At 40.4% G+C, this 18,564-nt stretch overlaps 1 protein-coding gene across 1 annotated transcript in view; it reads right to left on the bottom strand.

The window, feature by feature from the left end:
- The window catches only part of tanc1b (tetratricopeptide repeat, ankyrin repeat and coiled-coil containing 1b), an 86,393-nt gene that overhangs the window by 41,704 nt on the left and 26,125 nt on the right, over positions 1–18,564 (bottom strand). Inside the window, 2 exon segments of the mRNA XM_063888326.1 lie at positions 9,851–9,955; positions 17,827–18,033. Of these exon segments, the coding sequence (XP_063744396.1) occupies positions 9,851–9,955; positions 17,827–18,033 (312 nt within the window).

The following is an 18,564-nucleotide window of genomic DNA, read 5'->3' as shown; positions in this document are numbered from 1 at the left end:
TAAGATGATTTATGCGTTGCTGGATGTGGCTTATTAATTAAAGAAGAGTCATTCCCTGAGAGTTAACAGAACGACATAAAAACTAACAGAGAGAGAGAGAGAGAGAGAGAGAGAGAGAGAGAGAGAGAGAAATAGGGGGGTTGGGGCAAATGTCCAAGGTACAAAAGCTTATTATACAGCTCTCTGTCAGCACCTTTCCCTCCTCTCTCTCCTTCATTTTATCCTTTACCCCCTTTCATCCACAGTTATTAATAATGATGGTAGTCAATCTGATTAAATACAAACAAATGAAGCCACACACACACACACACACACACACACACACACACACACACACACACACACACACACACACACACACACACACACACACACACACACACACACACACACACACACACACACACACACACACACACACACACACACACACACACACACACACACACACACACACACACACACACACACAAAACAGATTATGTATTGTAATGGCCGCTTCTAGCAAGAGCATCAACTTTCACAAGGAGCATTTATTTCGAAGATTCGTTTCAGCCCTGGTATGTCAAAATCACATGCTTCAAGGGAAAAATCTTTAACTGACAAAGGCATATTGTCCCACACAAGGTGAATGCCATTGTTGCTGTAGTCAGAAACAGAATTGGGTTCAAGTTCACCTGCAGCAAAACTCACTTGGCTTGCAAAGGGAGCATAAACACTACTGAATAAAGCAGCAGAACCACCGTATCACAGTGTTCATTTTAGCTTTATTCTGCACTGATTACACCAGTACTAGCTATTTCAACCTGGACTGGTGTCTTATCATTGAAAATAAGCAATCTTGTATACAATACACGGAAATACAATGCATGTCTAATCATTGGATAAAGAGAGCAGATTGTACAGGGGCTGAGAACTAATTCATCAAACAACTGATCATGGTCATGATTAAAAATGCATGAAACTAGTCTACTCTAACTTTAAGTGCAGTCTGCGAAGGAAAAATAAATAGAGCCAGCATGTGTCATGAAAGGCTTCTGTACAAACAGTATAAGCCATTATGGCATTGCACATGTAAGTCATGTGCTCAAATCTTCAACAAGCAGAAAGTGGGTTCGACAAGATACTTGTACTGTAGGAATGTCTGACCAGCACATAGTTCTGCATATTTATGTTACCCTTTGACACATTTGCTCACTGGGTTGCCTGGTTTCTAATGTCAATATATGTTTTATGTTGGCAACAGCTTTGGACGATTTGCAACGCCTACAAGAGAAGCACTTTCTTTTCATTTAGAGAAACTGTAAATGTTATAAGCCCTCAAGGAAACATAGCAATCAGAAAAATAGGCCTAAAGGTTTTAAAGTGAACAAGAAAAATCAAGCTTTTCACTGTGTAGTACTGAATGTGAACATTATACTTATGAATACTGTATTTGCATCATCTTTTCTCAATTCCAAATACAGTGCGGTAAAAAGGACCATGCATTAAAATCAGTTCTTTACAGCGAATGAGAACCTGCACATGTATATGCTTGAGAGGAGACTTTAAGGATCAGTGGTGCAAAGACAATGCTGAAGCCTAAATACAGAAAATGTTACAGCTCAGGGTCACTGGATTAAAACACACATCCTCTTAAGCCTTAAAGAGTGCTGTAACTATTCAATTGGCATTTCTCATCCACCGCATCACACACACATTTTCATAAAGAATGTCATTTTTGTGGCTTTGATAAATGTTTTGAATGCAAGCGTTCAGTGTTGATGGTTGAGTGGCCTTGCATTACAGTTTATTGTTCAGAAGTTCTGATTAAAAAGGTTTAAGAACTTGTGAGCAACTCTAACTTAAATCACTTTTATGTAACATCATAAGGTAAAAAGGTTAAAAAAGTTGGGGTTTTTTAGCCGTGGACAGATGTGTTGGGTCATGTTTTCGAGTCAATAGTAATTTGAACACAACAGCAAATTGCATGAAGCATCAACTTTTAGTAGACAGGTGCAGATACTGGGAACAGATCCCAGTTTTTTTTAAAGGCGCAACCTCGCCCTTCTCACATTTATGGCTACTGTACAATAAAATACAGCTGTGTTATTTAATTTGTTTGGGTTTGTCAAAGGCATGGTATGTCCTAAAAGCACAAACATTATGGAATTGCGAAGAATAAAAACGAGCGTGAGACTTTAACGCCGTCAACTTGATGTTAAGGGAAATATAAATATAGGAAAGAGCAACATGGTTGAAACCTTTAGCTACTTATAATCAATTAAATAAATGTGTATGTGTACCTGATCTTGCTTTAATATAATACCATGTACAGTAGAAACAAATCCCACGTGTTGATTGAGTGTTTCTACACAGTTCTGTGTTCATCATTGGTTCTTTATAACCACTTAAACCTACCTGACTCCGAGGTTCAGTCGGTAGCTCTGTAACTGAGCTCAGGCTGTGACAAACCTCTAGGCATCTGACATAAATACACAACAGACAGCAGGCTGACACATGTGACGCACATAGCACCCAAACTGAGGCTCATGGGCCACATCCATAACACATTCTTGAGCCAGTGGTCTCCCTGCAAATCAATACACTGTACCAACAACACAAATGAGATTTTTCAGTAAAACTGCAGTCACTGCTAGATACCAAACTTTCCCTTTGAAAGTGCACCATATTTCACAGTGTCTTTGTTTGTGCATTTATAGATAATTAAAAAAAACAACTAGATGCAGTAAGTGGAGAAATGTGTGTTAAGCTTGTGGTTGAACTGCGGCTTTATGAGTTACATCTCTTTGGCTTTAGCTTGTCAACCCCTTCTGAATGGATTGGGACTGTGTGACTCACTATTCACTCTGTTGGTACACATGAAACAACAGGGCTATTGTCTATTAAAGCTTAAAGGTTAATCTGGTTATTTTATGAATTTTATCTTCGCCTATTCATCATACAATTTTCCCATCTATGGACAGCAGTGACAGTGAAATACCTCTTTATCACTGTAAACATGACAAGCTCAACAAAATTAGGTAAATCTGGCTCAAGTAAGGGGAATAATGGAACACCTAATTATTGTTTATGTTCATTTGTATTCCTGAAAGCTACTGAAAACAATCTGAGTCTCATGCATTGTCCAGTCTCATCTTTTGGTTGTTAAAGGGGCCCCTTAAAGTGTATTATCCCATTGAGGTCCAGCTGTGGTATTGAAGGAACGACAAAAGCTTCTTTTTTGCTTTTCTGCCAGAATTTTCCAACATGGTTGTTGATCAAATCCGTCTACATTTCAGTGTCTGCCTCTATTCTTTGAGTCACCACTCCTACTGATCGCATCAAAAGCTTTATTGAGCAGCCATTGACTTCAATATGACATTGTCAATATGAATGTGATGACTGCTGCTCATTCAACTGTTTTGTTTGCCTGGTCTTAACCCCGTCACTAATGAGAATAGTTGCTTGGCAGTATTGAGTGTGTTTATCAATTAGCTTTAAGTCATAATGAAAGTGTCTTTCAGCATGTAGAGAAGAACATTTTTAAATACCACAATAATATAAGATGACATTCACATTTTAAACTGGTGGCATGGTACCAAGCACAATCATAAATCACAACACCATCCCCCCATATCCTAGTGTCGAAACGGTGTCCCTGGATAATATTCTCTAGTTCCTCTGTCATAACAATTTTCAATATGAGACGCATAATAAAACAGAATTCCTCCCAAGATCCAGAACCACATTTGTGTGTCCCATGTATAATTGATAACTTCATCACACAATGGGCAAAGACTTTCGAATCCATTCAATACCAAATAAGAAAACGCAAAAAAGAAGGAGCAAAGACAGAGGTCAATGTGGGGTTTATCAGTTCCTCAAGCAGTCATCATGAAAGAGGGCTGCTATGGTTTCTTGATTTAAAATCTTATCAGCAGTGGGCCCTTCTGCCTGCAAGTGGTCTAACTGTCTCTCAAGATAACCTGGCGGGAGGCTGAAAAAAAGCCATACCTGCTGGTTTCCCCACAGTGTTCAGAGATTAGGTTAGTCACACAAGCAAGTGTGTACACTCTTTCTTTGTTTTACAGATATACTGTATATCAGTATCAGTGTTTTTGAGTCAATAATTAGCTAAGATGTTGCAGGACAGAAATGCCAAAGATGTGTGTAGAGTCACCACAAAGTTGTTTGTCCAGAAGGAAGTTTAGATTCCTAACTGAAAATGTTCAACCCAATACATACCACTGGTAAAAAATCCTAATTGCGAAATTTAAAGATTGTTTTCATGGTTAGAAAATGTCACAGGAACAGTGGAGCATCATCATTAGTAAGCACTATTGCAAACCACTGCAACATTTGTGAATTTAATTTAAATGGTTTTCATTCAAAACTCAAGTGACAAGATGACATATAAGCTTTATTATCTATAAAGGCTTCAATGCGTTACTAGTAATTAGTGAAAATAAATAATGTACAGGGTCCCTGGATTACAGTTATTATGAACAAGGAAATGCAATTTGTGACAACTCTTTTATAAACTCTGCAGAAGTGTTTTGCTAACCTGATGCATAACTAGCCTTTACACAAATACAGTCCTCATTAAAAGCGTGATGAAATAACTTAGAGCAGTTAGGAGAGACAGACCAGTAAAGCTCTGCAAATTGAAAGTTGAGCAATAGGTTGGCTTTCGACCAAGGCTGTCTTCCACAATGTATTGATTCAATAAGAAGGTAAATAGGCTTGGAAAAGTTGTTGACCTGCAGTGGATAAAATACAATGCAGGAATGATGAAACCATCAGCACCATTGCTCTAATGTTTCTCATTAACTACTGTAATTCAACCAAGTTTATAATTGATCCTATTCCAATGGACCTTGACTTTATCTCTGAGAGCAACACTGGTTTTAAACTTAAATGTGACATCACTTTCAGCATTCATAAATGAAAATAATTTGTGGATTGAATGGTGTGATAAAGTAAACAACTACCTGATAACCAGCTATACAGTCTAGCTGGTGATTCTTCGACGTCTAACACTACCCTGGAGATATGGAAAAACTAGAGATGTACCTGGAACCACTTTTGGTTATTCCAGTAACTGTACAGCAAAGGAAGGCAAAAAGAAAACAACATCATTATCTGCTGCCGGAGGAACTTTATGAGCAGGTGTGAAATAGCAGCCGTGTGGTGCATGTACGGAAGAAATAAAGACGGAAAGAGGAGGAGCAGAAGGATGGAAGAGGAGGGGAACGCCAGGAACACACCGGCTCCACAGAGCTGTCTTGGCTCTCTTCCTGCCAAGAAAACAATCCAGCCGGTGCTCATTAGCAGCTGGAGTTTCATTACCACAACAGTGAAGCCTGTTAATGAACCCTCGATGAGAACATGCATCCTGCTACCCCATTTAAGTTCAGAGGTATGAGGTGACGTGCCCCCCTGAAGCACATTCAGCACTCTCATTGCAAATTCTCCAGTTAGAACCACGTATGTCCTTTGATGCAAGCACATATGGAGGGTCATGTGTGTGTAAAAATAATGTTCTGAGGGTAGTGATGGCAAGGGTAAAGTAATCAAAATTTTGACTGACATCTCAGCAAGACTCTGGCTGTTATTATTGTCATTCTAAAAGGTAGATCCAGTTGGTATTTCATTAACCTTTTGATCAATAGAGATAAAGCTTTTTCATGCAGTGATTCAAATAGTACAGAATTATGAACATTCCTTATTAAAGAAAAGAAAAGAAAAAAGCATTCAATGTTTCAATCTTGAGCAGCAAATCAAAAAAGGAAAATCAACCCTGAACCTGATATGCCATAGAGTGATGAGACTGTTACAGCTAAATGAAAATCAAAACCCATTCATCTATGCTGCTTCAAAGTCTCTGCTTATCGTCATAAGTTATATAAGCTGTTAACAATGGGTCTTGATTATACAATGAGGCATGAGTTTTAATAAAAGGTACAAAATACAGCAAGTTCGTAAAAATGTTTCATGCATATTGCATCTTTTTCCTTGTATTCTTCAGTGGAATATCTTACTCACAACCCTTTGTCTTCGTGTCCCTATTCAGTATCATAACAGGGCAACAAGAATAATCTGATATTATCTGCATCATTGTATGAATGGCCAATTCAAAATGTGGGCAAAAAAAAGTCCCCAGTGTCACCAAACATTCCTTCCATGCGGATAACCATGACCCCAGCGGTGGCCTGTAGGCCTTCCATCAGAGCATTATTTTGTATGAGACTTTTTAAACAACATTAAAAAAGATTGATTTGCATTCCCCCAATTCACACACAGCCAGATGCACTGCATAATTCCACGTCTGGGCCTGTGTTTAGCCTTATGTTGTGCCAAAATGACACACTTGACAGCTTGATATGGCTTCATTTATAAATGTAAATTTAAACATGACATCTATTGCACGTCTGTCCGTCCTGAGGGAGGGATCTCAGCTCTGTTGCTCTCCCCAAGGTTTCTTCCATTTTCCCCCATTCACTACGGGGTTTCTTAGGAAGTGTTTCCTTGTCCGATGTGAGGGTCCAAGGACAGATGGTGTCGTATTCATATTCATATTCATATTCTGTACAAGTCCACTGAGACAAATGTCAAATTTGTGATATTGGGCAATATAAATAAACTTTGATTGATTGATTAATTGTTTACTCTTATCTCCCAACAGTAATAACAAAAGACCAATGAATAGCAAAGGGATGACATTCTCTCCAAAAGTGAACAAGTGACACATTGTACAGAAGCTGATCAGATTACTTCTCGAACAGTGACATCAGAGAAGTGAAAGCAATACCACAGTCAGATGTTTGAAGTGGTGTAAATTCACAGAATACTTAACAGTATAAGCTTGGCACTCATGTCAGCACTGATAAGTTAATCAGCACACGAAATAACAGGTGCCAAGTGCTGGGAGCCGGGTCTCACTGGAGTTTTGGCATGTGGGGGTGTTTAAGAGAGAGGCAGAATGGTGGGAGAGGACAGGACCTGAGGTTCAGTCTTGATTGACGGAGACAGGGCTCTGAGACAGCTGAACCAGTTTTGACAGGCAGACTGCTGGCCGCCTGTGTCAAATGTACTCATGCACGCACACACACACACACACACACACACACACACACACACACACACACACACACACACACACACACACACACACACACACACACACACACACACACACACACACACACACACACACACACACACACACATGAATGTACACACAATAAACATACATATTGCAGTCACACGCTTGCTGTGGGAATTCTATCCTGCCTCAAACAGATATATGACTCCTCTGTAAGTCAAACACACTTCCTATCTTAGCCTACAGCCCTTCCTGCTTTTCCACTACAGAGTGCTCTGGAAAGCCAACAGTTAAACTAAAAAGAAAAAAACCCAATGAATACACCTATACTCCAAATGCAAACTGAGGATGACCCAAAAATATACACATACACACACAAAAATTATAATGCATAAAGATATTTAAAATAACGTTCCCTGGATTGGGGTGTGCATTGCCTAAAATATCACAAAGGCCTCAGTTGCACTCAAGATGCAACAACTGTGAAGCGTGGACATCCAAGAGAGATGCACAACCCCCAACAAGAAGTCCCTTTACAACTCACTTTATTTAAATGTCACAGTGCTCATACTGCAAGACTTCCAATGGGTTTTTCCGTCTCAGATTCTTCCGGCACAGCATCAACATTCCGTGCCGACCTCGTTACAAAAGCTAACATGTCAAACAACCATCTCATAATGTCTCACGACAACTCTTGACTGAAATTTGCTTTCTTTATTGACAAAAGAACACTGGAAACCTCCTTGTCACATGCGCTACACTGCACGATGACACTTCAAAAGAAATGCAAATTGTCTATGTGTGAATGTGTCGACACTGGAGAGAAAAAAATGAAGAAACATAGCACGGGTAGCTGTGCTCAACAGCCTGTCAGCTGTGCACAGGGCCTACAACCCTGTCCTACAACAGCTGGGGTATCACAATGAGCCATCATTAGTCTAAAATGTATACAGCGCCCTAATTGTACATAATTAGTTAAGTAAGTTGGCTTATTTCTCAGTAGTGAACTTATTTTACCTGCTAATAGAGGCTGTGGGAAGCAGGTAGATAGTTTGTCATGGCCTAGCATCTTACATTAATTTAATAAGTAGCAGTTTAATCCTAAAGAACAGGTTGGTTATATCTTCAGTTGTGCTAGAGCTGAGGCACATTTGAGAACATGGCTACAAGTCACCATCAGGTCACTAAATAAACTCAAATGTCTTAAAATGCCTGGAGTTGTTTAAGGAGAGACTGGCTTGTCTTAACAGTGCAATGAGCATAAAAAGGTTCTATAATAGGCTGAATATAAACTGTCCTAGAGACTGCAATGTCGATTTATATTCCCCATAAATTGACCAGATCACTGTTATCTCTACCATCAGGAGGAGAGCAGAACAAATAACATTATGCAATATTCAATTTATAACCTTAGCTCTTTCATGTGTACTCTCTTTGTTTGAGACTGGAGCAGCTTGATGGTACCCTGCAGTTTGTGGTAGGAGAAATATTCTCCAGAGGACTTGGTCAGAGGTTCTGTCACATACTTGTGAGATAGTAAGGACTGTTATATCTCCTGAAGACTAATTTTAGCCGTAAATGAAATTAGAGAAGAGAGAGCACTGTGTTGTAGTTACACGAGATGAAAACTATTGATGCAGAAAGAGAACTGGATACAGCATTTTGGAAGGAAAGACTGTTTTCTTTGGAAGCACCAGCATGTAGATGTGATTGTTTATGGAGGGGGTTCTCAGTTCTGTAAAAGAGAATTATAAAGGGTATAGTGAGCTGAGTGATGGAGAGCAGAGGGAGAGGGGTGATGTTTGCAACGTAGGTATATTTAAAAACAGCTATAGATTCTCTCTATACTTTTCTATTAATTTATCCAAACAAAGTCTTTTTAAATATACAGCTTGTAAAATGAGCTTACTAAAAGTGCCAGTGCCACAGCTGTTATGAGATAACATTTATCTTGCGTCCGCTATGTGCCGGTAGCCCGCTCTGAGCCGAAGCATTCCTGTGTGCCAGCTGAATGTCAGACACACCCTCGTGCCTTGGTATGCAACAGTCAACAGTGACTAGCCTGCGCTGGGTTACTACTGTCTGTGTATGTGAGCCATGCACAATTTCTGTGTTGCCCTCTGCTAAAGATAACGCATCTTACAACTCCACTTAAACCAGCGAGAAGAATTTGAGCCCGCCTTGCTCTACTGGAAACCAAAACAGAGCACTTGGTGGAACGTTGCCCCTACACACACAAACACACAACGCCCAACCCAGGAGGAGAGGATAGGCAGCAATAACACCTCACAGAAACGTAGAAACACACACGAGCAATTACTGAGACATTTAAGCTTTTGTCCTCAATACATTCCCATGAAACAGATCCAGTGCTCTGGTCAGACAATGTGTCCCCACACAGAGGAAACCTGACTCCTCTGTAATCTAAACACACACTTTAAAATAAACACTGCACTATTGTGTGTTTGTATAAGAGGTTACATGAAGGAACACTGCCCAAACGCACTGATACTTACATGGATCGCTCATGCATGAAGTGATGCTACCTCTGATTTACAGAGACCTATACCTGACCCTTGTGGATATAACAATGTTATTCTTTATAAAAACAAAACACACAAACAGCTATGAAGACTAATCACAGCATAACGGCAAAGTTGTGTATTCCTGACAACATGTATGTTCCTCATTATAAAGTCTGACTGTTCCCAATTCCGAAACAAAAACAGAGACTTATACAAATGAAACAAAAGCAAAACTCACCATGGTGCGAGGACTCCTTGTTATCGGCCACCTTCCTCAGCGCTGAAACGATGGCATCAGAAGGAACACGAGGACTCTCCACATATTTGGGCTTCCTGATTGGACCTGGTAGCACGAACGGAAGATACAGGGAGAATCAGAGCGAGGAAAGGGAGAGAGAGGCAAAGAAATGCAAAAGAGGAGAGAACGAGAGAAACAGAGAGGGAGAGAAAGAGAGTTCTCGCTGGATTAACGTGTTCCAGATGGGACTAGAGATGAGAGGCGGTGGTGTCTTAGTTGGACAGGCTTGGCTGCACTCTGTAGCTCAGATAAAACTCATTCACACACACACAAACTCGGACACACACTCTCTCAGACAGCTCCCTGCGCTGATAGCAGCTCTGGTCTGTCTGACAACCAAGAATATTCTCTGCATGGCTGGAGACTCCCAGTTAAACACTGCTAGTCAGCTCTGGGAATGTAAACTACAGCAGGAAACCACAACAATTAGCCTCTTACTGAACTGTAAAAATGAGTGTTTAAACACAAACACGTACTTTTGGGAATCAGTTAAAAAGACAAAAGAGTCTTGGAGCAGTCCGTTGAAAGTGTACCTGAAGATATGCATTACGATGTTTAAGGTCCATGTGTCCTGCTTTAAGTCAGATGATGTATCTGGGACAGTGGTACAGTCCTGCTGAGGACTGTCTTTGTCTTTAGTGAGGAGTTGAGGTTAACTTGCTGCTCTGTTCCTGCTGCTCTCACCGTGACTGAATTAGAAAAATCCCACAGCTCTACCGAGAAGGCTTGCTCACTGTGCCGAACTATAAGATGAACGACTGAGATACTCACCCCACTAGAGACATTTGGCAACATTTCAATCTTTGTCAGTGCAAAACGGTTAGCCCATGTTGTTTAGAACATATGTTGTACAAACTGCCTTTTAATCTGACCTAAATGGAGAAACTTTTCCTTAGAGTCACAGTATAATTGTTTGTAAATGCAGCAGATCCAGCAAAGACACTAGACTAAATACCAAGCCATGAAACAAACATCTCGGAGAAGCTGTTATCATTTCAAGTCGCCAGATCCAGACTCATAAAAACAAATGAAACTGCGCAAATTATCCCCTGAATAAAGTATTGCTAAGATCCATAAATCCATGGAGAAAAGAAAAGGCATAACTCCCTGAGCGCCAGTCCTCTGTGATACTCCAAACTTGACCTACTGTAACTAAATCCAATTTTCCTCCAGACTCCAGTTATCCAGATGTCTGTACGTATAACCCCAGTCATAACATAACTATTAGATGGGAAAGCAGAGATAACCATTTCCTATTACAACATTTGATAACAAGTCCCTCCCACCTTCAGAAAGCCCCCTCTGAGTCGGATGGAAGAAATTCTTAAACCACCGCTGCGATCTTGGCCACAGATAGTAAGAGTGGAGGTGAGGGGGAAAGAGGGGGGTTACAGCAGCAACCATGTGAGGGGGAATTTATCTGGAAGTGTCAGTGCAACGAACCAAGCATGAGAGTCAGTCAGCTTGACGCACAGTGCCATCTATGGATATTCAACTTGAAATGCATAGTGGGGAACGGTGCTTTTGATTCCTGAGAAGAGCTTCTGCAACTGCCAGCTTTCTCACTTGTTAGCAGAAGTGAAGATATGAGGCCAATCAAATAACTCAAAGTTAAAGCCCAAAGCAAAATGCATTCCTCCGTCAGAGGAGCAGGAGGCGGAAGTCATAGTGTGTGGTAAAAAACAGATTTAAATTAGATGATTGGTGCCGTTTTAAAGCATTATAATGGGACGATGGGATTTCTTACACATGTGAGGTGTTAGAGACTATTCGGAGAGTAAGGCTGAAGGAGGCTGATCCAGGAAGCATCTACAAAAGCTATCCATCTTAGCCTGTTACTTAGCAGACAAAGCCAAAGAGTCTCTCCTGAAAACCTCCATTCATCTGCGGATGGTCAGGCACAACCTATTAACCAGAAGTCACACGGCTCCAATTAGAGTGGAACTACAGAGACAGGGAGAGCTGTGTGTGAGACACACGTAAGTTCAGGTAAATGTCTTGGCAAGTAGTGCACTGCCAAATATATTCTGTTGAGTGCATTTCATCTAAAAACAACTGGGCATAGTTTGAGTAATTAAAGCCATATGCCTAAAGTCTGATTGGGTTTACACAAAGTGCCATGAGGAACACAGGATCCACAAATAACAAACATGTGGCTGGCTATCAAGGGTAATTTTAGGCAACATCTGAGGGCTGATAATACAGGGGAGATGCAAAAGGTCCTTCAAAAAGACTCTAATGTCTGAGCATCGGCTCGTGACAGACCAAGTACACAGGGGTTTCTTTTCCATCCAAAATCTAATCTCATGATTTAACAGGGTGCCATTACCGCTCTGCCCTTCTTGATGGAAGCACTGACGAATGAACAATTGCAGTTTATAACAGGCATGAAAAGGTCGCAGAAATGGAAGTGTCAGATGTATGACCCTTGAAGGACAATGAGAGAGGGACAGACATGACGTGTTCACACTTTAAACACAGATAGATGACAATCCAGAAAGTTGATCTATTCTCATGCACTATATATGTATTTATCACTGACAAAGAAAGACAATGGGGTGTTATGGGTAGTTTGGTACTTCATTATTTTTGGTTTTATATATTTTGCTATTATTCAATGTTTAGCAGCCATGTAATATATGCCGACTCAATTTGAACTGAGGGAACCTTCAAGAACCTTCCGTATGCAGTTCGCATGAAAACTATTTTCTAGTTTTAGTTGCAGCAGAAATGTTTCCATTATTGTAAATAGAGCATGGAAAATGTCACCTTCAAGGTACACTAAATATATGTCTAAATATGTATCTATGCTCAATACACGAGAGGAAAAGCAAACAAACAAAAGGAGGAAATGGTTAACAGAGGAAAAACAGAGAAGAACAGTGTCCCTAGGGTAAAGCAGCCAGGCGAGTTGTGACTGCAGAGGACTCACCAGTATTCACTGTGAGATTCAGCAATCCATGACCAGCAAGCTATCAATCAGCAAGCACATGAACACACACATACCAAACAGTGGAATACCTATGACCGAAAACTTACAATGTCAAAGCCAGTGAAAGAGAGGGTTGTTCATGGTTATAGGAAGTGATCAAGGAGTTTTCCCAGCATTCTTCAAGTTGGACTCTGACTTCTTCACATTTCAACTTTTCAATAAGACAGTGTGCACTCTTTGTGCAGCAAAGGAAATGAAAGCCATCTCACAACAACCCTCTTTATGTTCCAAAATGTCATTCTTCAACACAAAAGTACATGAATACATTAGCCTGGTATTCGGAGTACTGCAAGTGAAAATCAGTTACCAGTGATAAGTGTTGAACGCCTTATGGAGAGAATGAAATTTACTTAGCCTTGTTAATTGCTGTACCAATTTTTCAATCTTTCTGCCATTGTCATTGCTAAAACACTAACAAAGTAGTCTTTTATAAGGCCTGCTGCTTTGTTAGCTTAAAATACAAATTCTAATTTATGATTCATTCCTTTTCATGGCCTGCCATTATCCTATTCTGGTTAATGCAATTCCTGCACCGAACCACAGAGAGAGAGTGGTAATCTTTTTAAAATACTACATGTTTAATAGTCATGACTAATCTCACACATGCTGCTTCACAAGCTGGTATGAATTATGTATTAAGTCTCCACTGTGCACATGGTCGTACATTTTTAAAAGGTAGCAACATCTCAAGCAAGGTTGAGTAAGACATCATTTTTCCTTTCTCTGACCATTTAAAATCAGGTATGACACACTCATTTATCAAATGAGCAGCATACTGACTCTGCACACAGACTGCAGAAGGAGAACTTTATACTGGGTGCTCATCAGAGAAGCCTTTCAAAGGAGTCTTGCAGCATCACAAGGTCTTTTGCCACTCGGCCTTCAGAACGGCATCAATATTCCCTAAGGGCTGTCTGCTAACTCTCAATACCCCAGAGTTGACTTCAGGAGAGCTCACCTCAAAGGGATACAACTGGCTTTGAAGAGATTTTCTAAACCCTTGACAGAACTGCACAATAAATTGCACTCATCTGCCAAAGTAGGAGAGGGAAACATGTTTGTGGATGTTTAAATGGGCAAACATCTAGTAAGTAAAATATTGAATACAAATATTGAATTCAAAGTATATAATTTCAAAAAGTTAAATGGATAACTGTTTTTGGTAGAAAATTATTTAGTCTAACAAGTCACTGTTAGACGTGGTGGTTTCAGTTTAAGAAGACACACTCTCTGACCTGCCCCTTTCAAATGTGTGTCTATAATAATGGCCCACATTTGTAAGAAAAATAAATATATAAATAAGACACGATCCTTGAACTTGTAATTGCTGTTAATGACTGCTCTGTAATTACGAAGACTCAGTAAAAACACACAAATTAATTTTGAGATTCTCAAGTGTTCCATCAAATGACATTCTGTATCGTTTTTATGAGGTCTGCGGTGTTAATACCCTCTTACCTTATTAATGTCCTCTTATTAAGTTTATAAATTAAGAAAAAAGAAACTCAGAACACACTTTTCACTAAAGTACTTTATGGCCTCAACAAAAAATGGATGAATGTGGTCGCCTGTTAAAAAGTTAAAAACTATGGGGTTGTTTCAGCTGCAGATCAAGAAGGCATATTATTTGTAAGTGACCCAAAAAAAGCAGCATTGTATCCTGATTAGCACCTGCAGGGTCACCTACACTGCCTGAATGACAGACAAAACATTTCCTTTGATAGGGAGATGTCACATGTCAGCACGGTGAACTGTGCTCTCTGGTGCTGCATCGCAGACCTGCTTCACTGATAGATGATTTAATCAGCCTCTGAACCACCGAAAGCAAGAGCTGCCATCAAAGAAAAATCCACTCAACTAATTTTAATATACACAACAGCCGACCAGAGAAAATCCCCCCCCATGGCCGGATTCCAGATAAAGCAATTAAAATGATACACAGCCCATGACAGCCATAAATCAATATGAATTGCTGTTTTATGATCCTCGTGCAGGCTGGCAGGGAGGCAGAGCATGTGGCCAACAGTTCTGTCTCATGACTACAGAAAGGTCATACATCTATTATGCATACTTTGGCAGAATCACCTCTGTGCTCAGCACCTCATGTTTCACAGGATGCAAGGCGGTTTTATATATTTTGTGGGTGTATAGTTGTGGATATGTGAGCTTTTCAGAAGAGTTCGTTCCACAGATGCAAAAGTGTCATCTTTTACACACATGCAACTCAAGAAAACAGGGCAACCTTGAAAGCAACAGATGCTTTTAATCTTCTGAAGGCACAGTAACGTATTGCAACCAGAGGAGGTCACTGTGTAGATACCCAGGAGGCTGTCAGAGGTAGAGAGCAGGGAGTTTGTAGCCTCAAAAAGAAAATCTAATTCCCTGTGTCATCAAGTTTATTCTACACACTAAAGATTGGGGTTCAAGTTTTCCAATTCCTGATCTTTGAACTGCCCAGGGCTGGAGAAAGATGGGTTCATTCAGGCAACATTCTTGCAGTAAACATCGCTCCCTGGGCCTTTAGGGGGCCTGTAAACTATTAAGACTATAAAGCCTAGGTGCTGCTCAACACATGTCAGGGTGCAGTGTTTCATGGTTAAACTCTGGGCTTAGCTGATCAAAGCTGTGGCACTCAACGCCACCAGGACTTTGCGGCTCAGGCATCCGACACACTCCTAATTAACTCAATGTTTCTCTGTTGTCCCCTGTGAAGTTTGCAGGAAAAGAACAACCCCCTAAGTATGAGCCTAACTGCGATAGATTATTGTGTCAGGAAATGAAACCAACCGAGCAACAAAATGCTTTCAGAATCTGTGAAACCACTTCCCCCCTCAAAGACATCAGGGGCGGCGGGATGGGAAGAGGAATAAAATCGATGATTAAATGGATGAGATGATGGATATACTGTATGAAGGAATACACCAGTGTAGTATGAATTAAGAAAAAACACTAATCCACTTTATCTTTTTCGCAAACTTGAGTAAATTGTATGCAGTATGTTGTAACTGTATCTCAAATCCCTGTACATAACTGCAATATATTGTCTCTCATTCATTTAAACAGAGATGTGTCTTACACTGCTTTGTTGTTTCTGTGGCTCAGCATGATGAGAAAATGCCACATTATGACCCATGTTGTTTTCGTCGCAGAGCTGAGACATTTCCTGCAGTTTGTGTTTATTAACTGGAGGTGTGAAGTCTCCCCCGGCGGCTTTTTACAGTTACCTGTGAGGACAGTGGAGAAAAGCCTACAAACCATCCCCCCAACCCTCTCTATCCTGGTTGTCCTCCATGATATCCTATCTAGTCAGTCCATTTTTTCCCATGCCTGAGAGCACCCCAAGGGGGGATATGCCATTAATGAGTGTTCTGCTTCCCGTGTCCCCAGGGCCCTTTTCACCTTGACAAACCGAGCCTCTTCTCTCTTCATGTCTGTAAATGTACATTTCATCGACACTGTCTCTGATGGGTCATCACAAATCCTGTATCGCCTAAAGAACTATAGAGAAAGATGTGTTTAACTTGAGTGGGGGCAAGCACATGAACATCTACTTGGCTATTATAAGCTGTATTTGCCTTAGTTTTATTTATTTTTATAAACTATGAATTAGACATAATTGAGCAACTAAATAATGACCTCCCATTTGCGTAGTGTACTGTTCAATATAACGACTTCAAATCCATCATTTATAAGAAAAACAAAGAAAAAAATCATCCCGACCTGTATCAGTTCAAATTTAAATGTTGTATTTTATATTAGAAATCTTGATTGACTTTAACCTAAGTCTTAAAAATGGAGTTGAACAGATAAAGGAGAATTATGTAAGAGATGTGAACTTGAACAACACAAGTTTGCGAAAGGATTAAACTATACTACCCCCTTTCCACCAGCTCATCTTTACACTTAACAGACCAAAGCTGTAACCACTCCAAACAAAGGCTAGATAGCCCACAGATGAGTGCCACATGTGAGTGGGGCCACCTTGACCACTTAAAGGATTTCTCTCCTCTTTGCCAAGTCTCCAGAAAACAAAGACTCAGGTTGAGACAAGTTCAGCTACAAAAGGTGTCCCCTGCTTTGAAGCACCCCACAGCTGCTGACAAGAACATTCTCAACATGGTGGATAGAAGGAGCCGGGGAGGACTGACAATAAGATCCAGTGTAAACACACGCCCATTACCAGCCAGAGTAGAGTAAACACTCGGTGTAGTTGGAGAGACCTCTACATCTGAGCAGGGTGATCAAATACAAGGATGAAGTGACAACCTCAGCCCTCTGTAAGCACTCTGAGCTCACAGCTTAACTGACGCTGATGCTATCATTATTACTTCATCCCATTCTCTCCTGTATAACCTAAGTGATGCAGTAGTGTTTAAAAGTTGAGATGGACCAACATTCCTAGAGCACTATCAGATGTTCAACAATCCTACAAAAGGACCTAGAGGTAGACAGGAATGGAATTTTTACAGGAAGCCCATAGAGACAAATGAAGCCCCCACCATGAGACTGATATAATGTACAAACCCAAAATGCAGCACATAGGTTTGGTACAGAAAAGAAGCATTTGTTTGTTAGAGTATGTACACAAAAGCAAAATAGCAACAACATAAAGGTTTGTGAGAATAAAGTGTGGGGAGCGTTTCATTTGATATCTTGACAACATATACAGTAACTACTCTCACCAACGTTGCTCATTATCTATTTGGGCTCCTCTCCATCTATAGACAAGGCCAGAACCGGCGTGATAAATCCAACAGAAAATGCACAAAAAAAAGATGCTGAGTGCAAAACTTTTCTTTGAGCTGCTGCACATGCTTTCTCTTTATTGTCAACAATTGAAAAAAGAAAGAAAATAAATGGCTATATGGACGCTCCTAGATTAAGAAATCATATAAAAATGCTGATATATAGTCACGAACAGTACCTGGTGATCTCTTGCTCGGGCGTAAGGGCATCATGTAGGACTGACGTGGCAGGAGAGGGGAGGATGGAAGAGACATGGACACACCCTTGGCAAGGCTTAATCTGAAAACATCATCGGAGACGTTGGGGTGTCCGCCGCCCGGCCCCTGGAGCAGAGGGTTCCCCTCCAAAGGGAATCTTCTTTGCGCACTGTGGCTGGGAACATCACCTGTTGAGGAGAACCACTTTGTTACAGATTTTACAAATAGAGCTGTATCCCTCATGTAAGGATAAAAGGGCAAGCAGAGTGCTTACATGTTGCTACATTTTGCAGTACAGAAACCACACACTTATGTCAGCTTATCTTTTTCTACTTTTGTGCTTCCTGGTTGTTTGTGTAGAGCAGAGTTTTTGGGGCTAAAGGATATGAAGCCTGAACTTTTAAACCGGTTTAGACCAAAGTGCTATTATGGTACAATGTTATTAAAACTCGGAACTATTGAACAAAGTACTAATGCGTGTTACATGAATGTACTGCACACTAATCCTCAGCAGGACTTAACAAACATCAGAATATGCCCGAGGAAACAAATTCAGCCCTGATTCCATCGGATTACTTTTTTATATTCACTTACAACAACAACAACCTATAAAGTGACTTTTGGAGTATTCGGACCTACGAGATGATTTAAGTCAAATACAAGAACATTTTAAGGGATAAATGTGTTTTATGAGGATGTCATATGTTTGGTTTTATGAT

This window comes from Eleginops maclovinus, chromosome 7 (genome assembly GCF_036324505.1).
Source record: "Eleginops maclovinus isolate JMC-PN-2008 ecotype Puerto Natales chromosome 7, JC_Emac_rtc_rv5, whole genome shotgun sequence".
NCBI classification, from domain to species: domain Eukaryota; kingdom Metazoa; phylum Chordata; class Actinopteri; order Perciformes; family Eleginopidae; genus Eleginops; species Eleginops maclovinus.
This window is presented reverse-complemented; position numbering and strand designations above follow the sequence as displayed.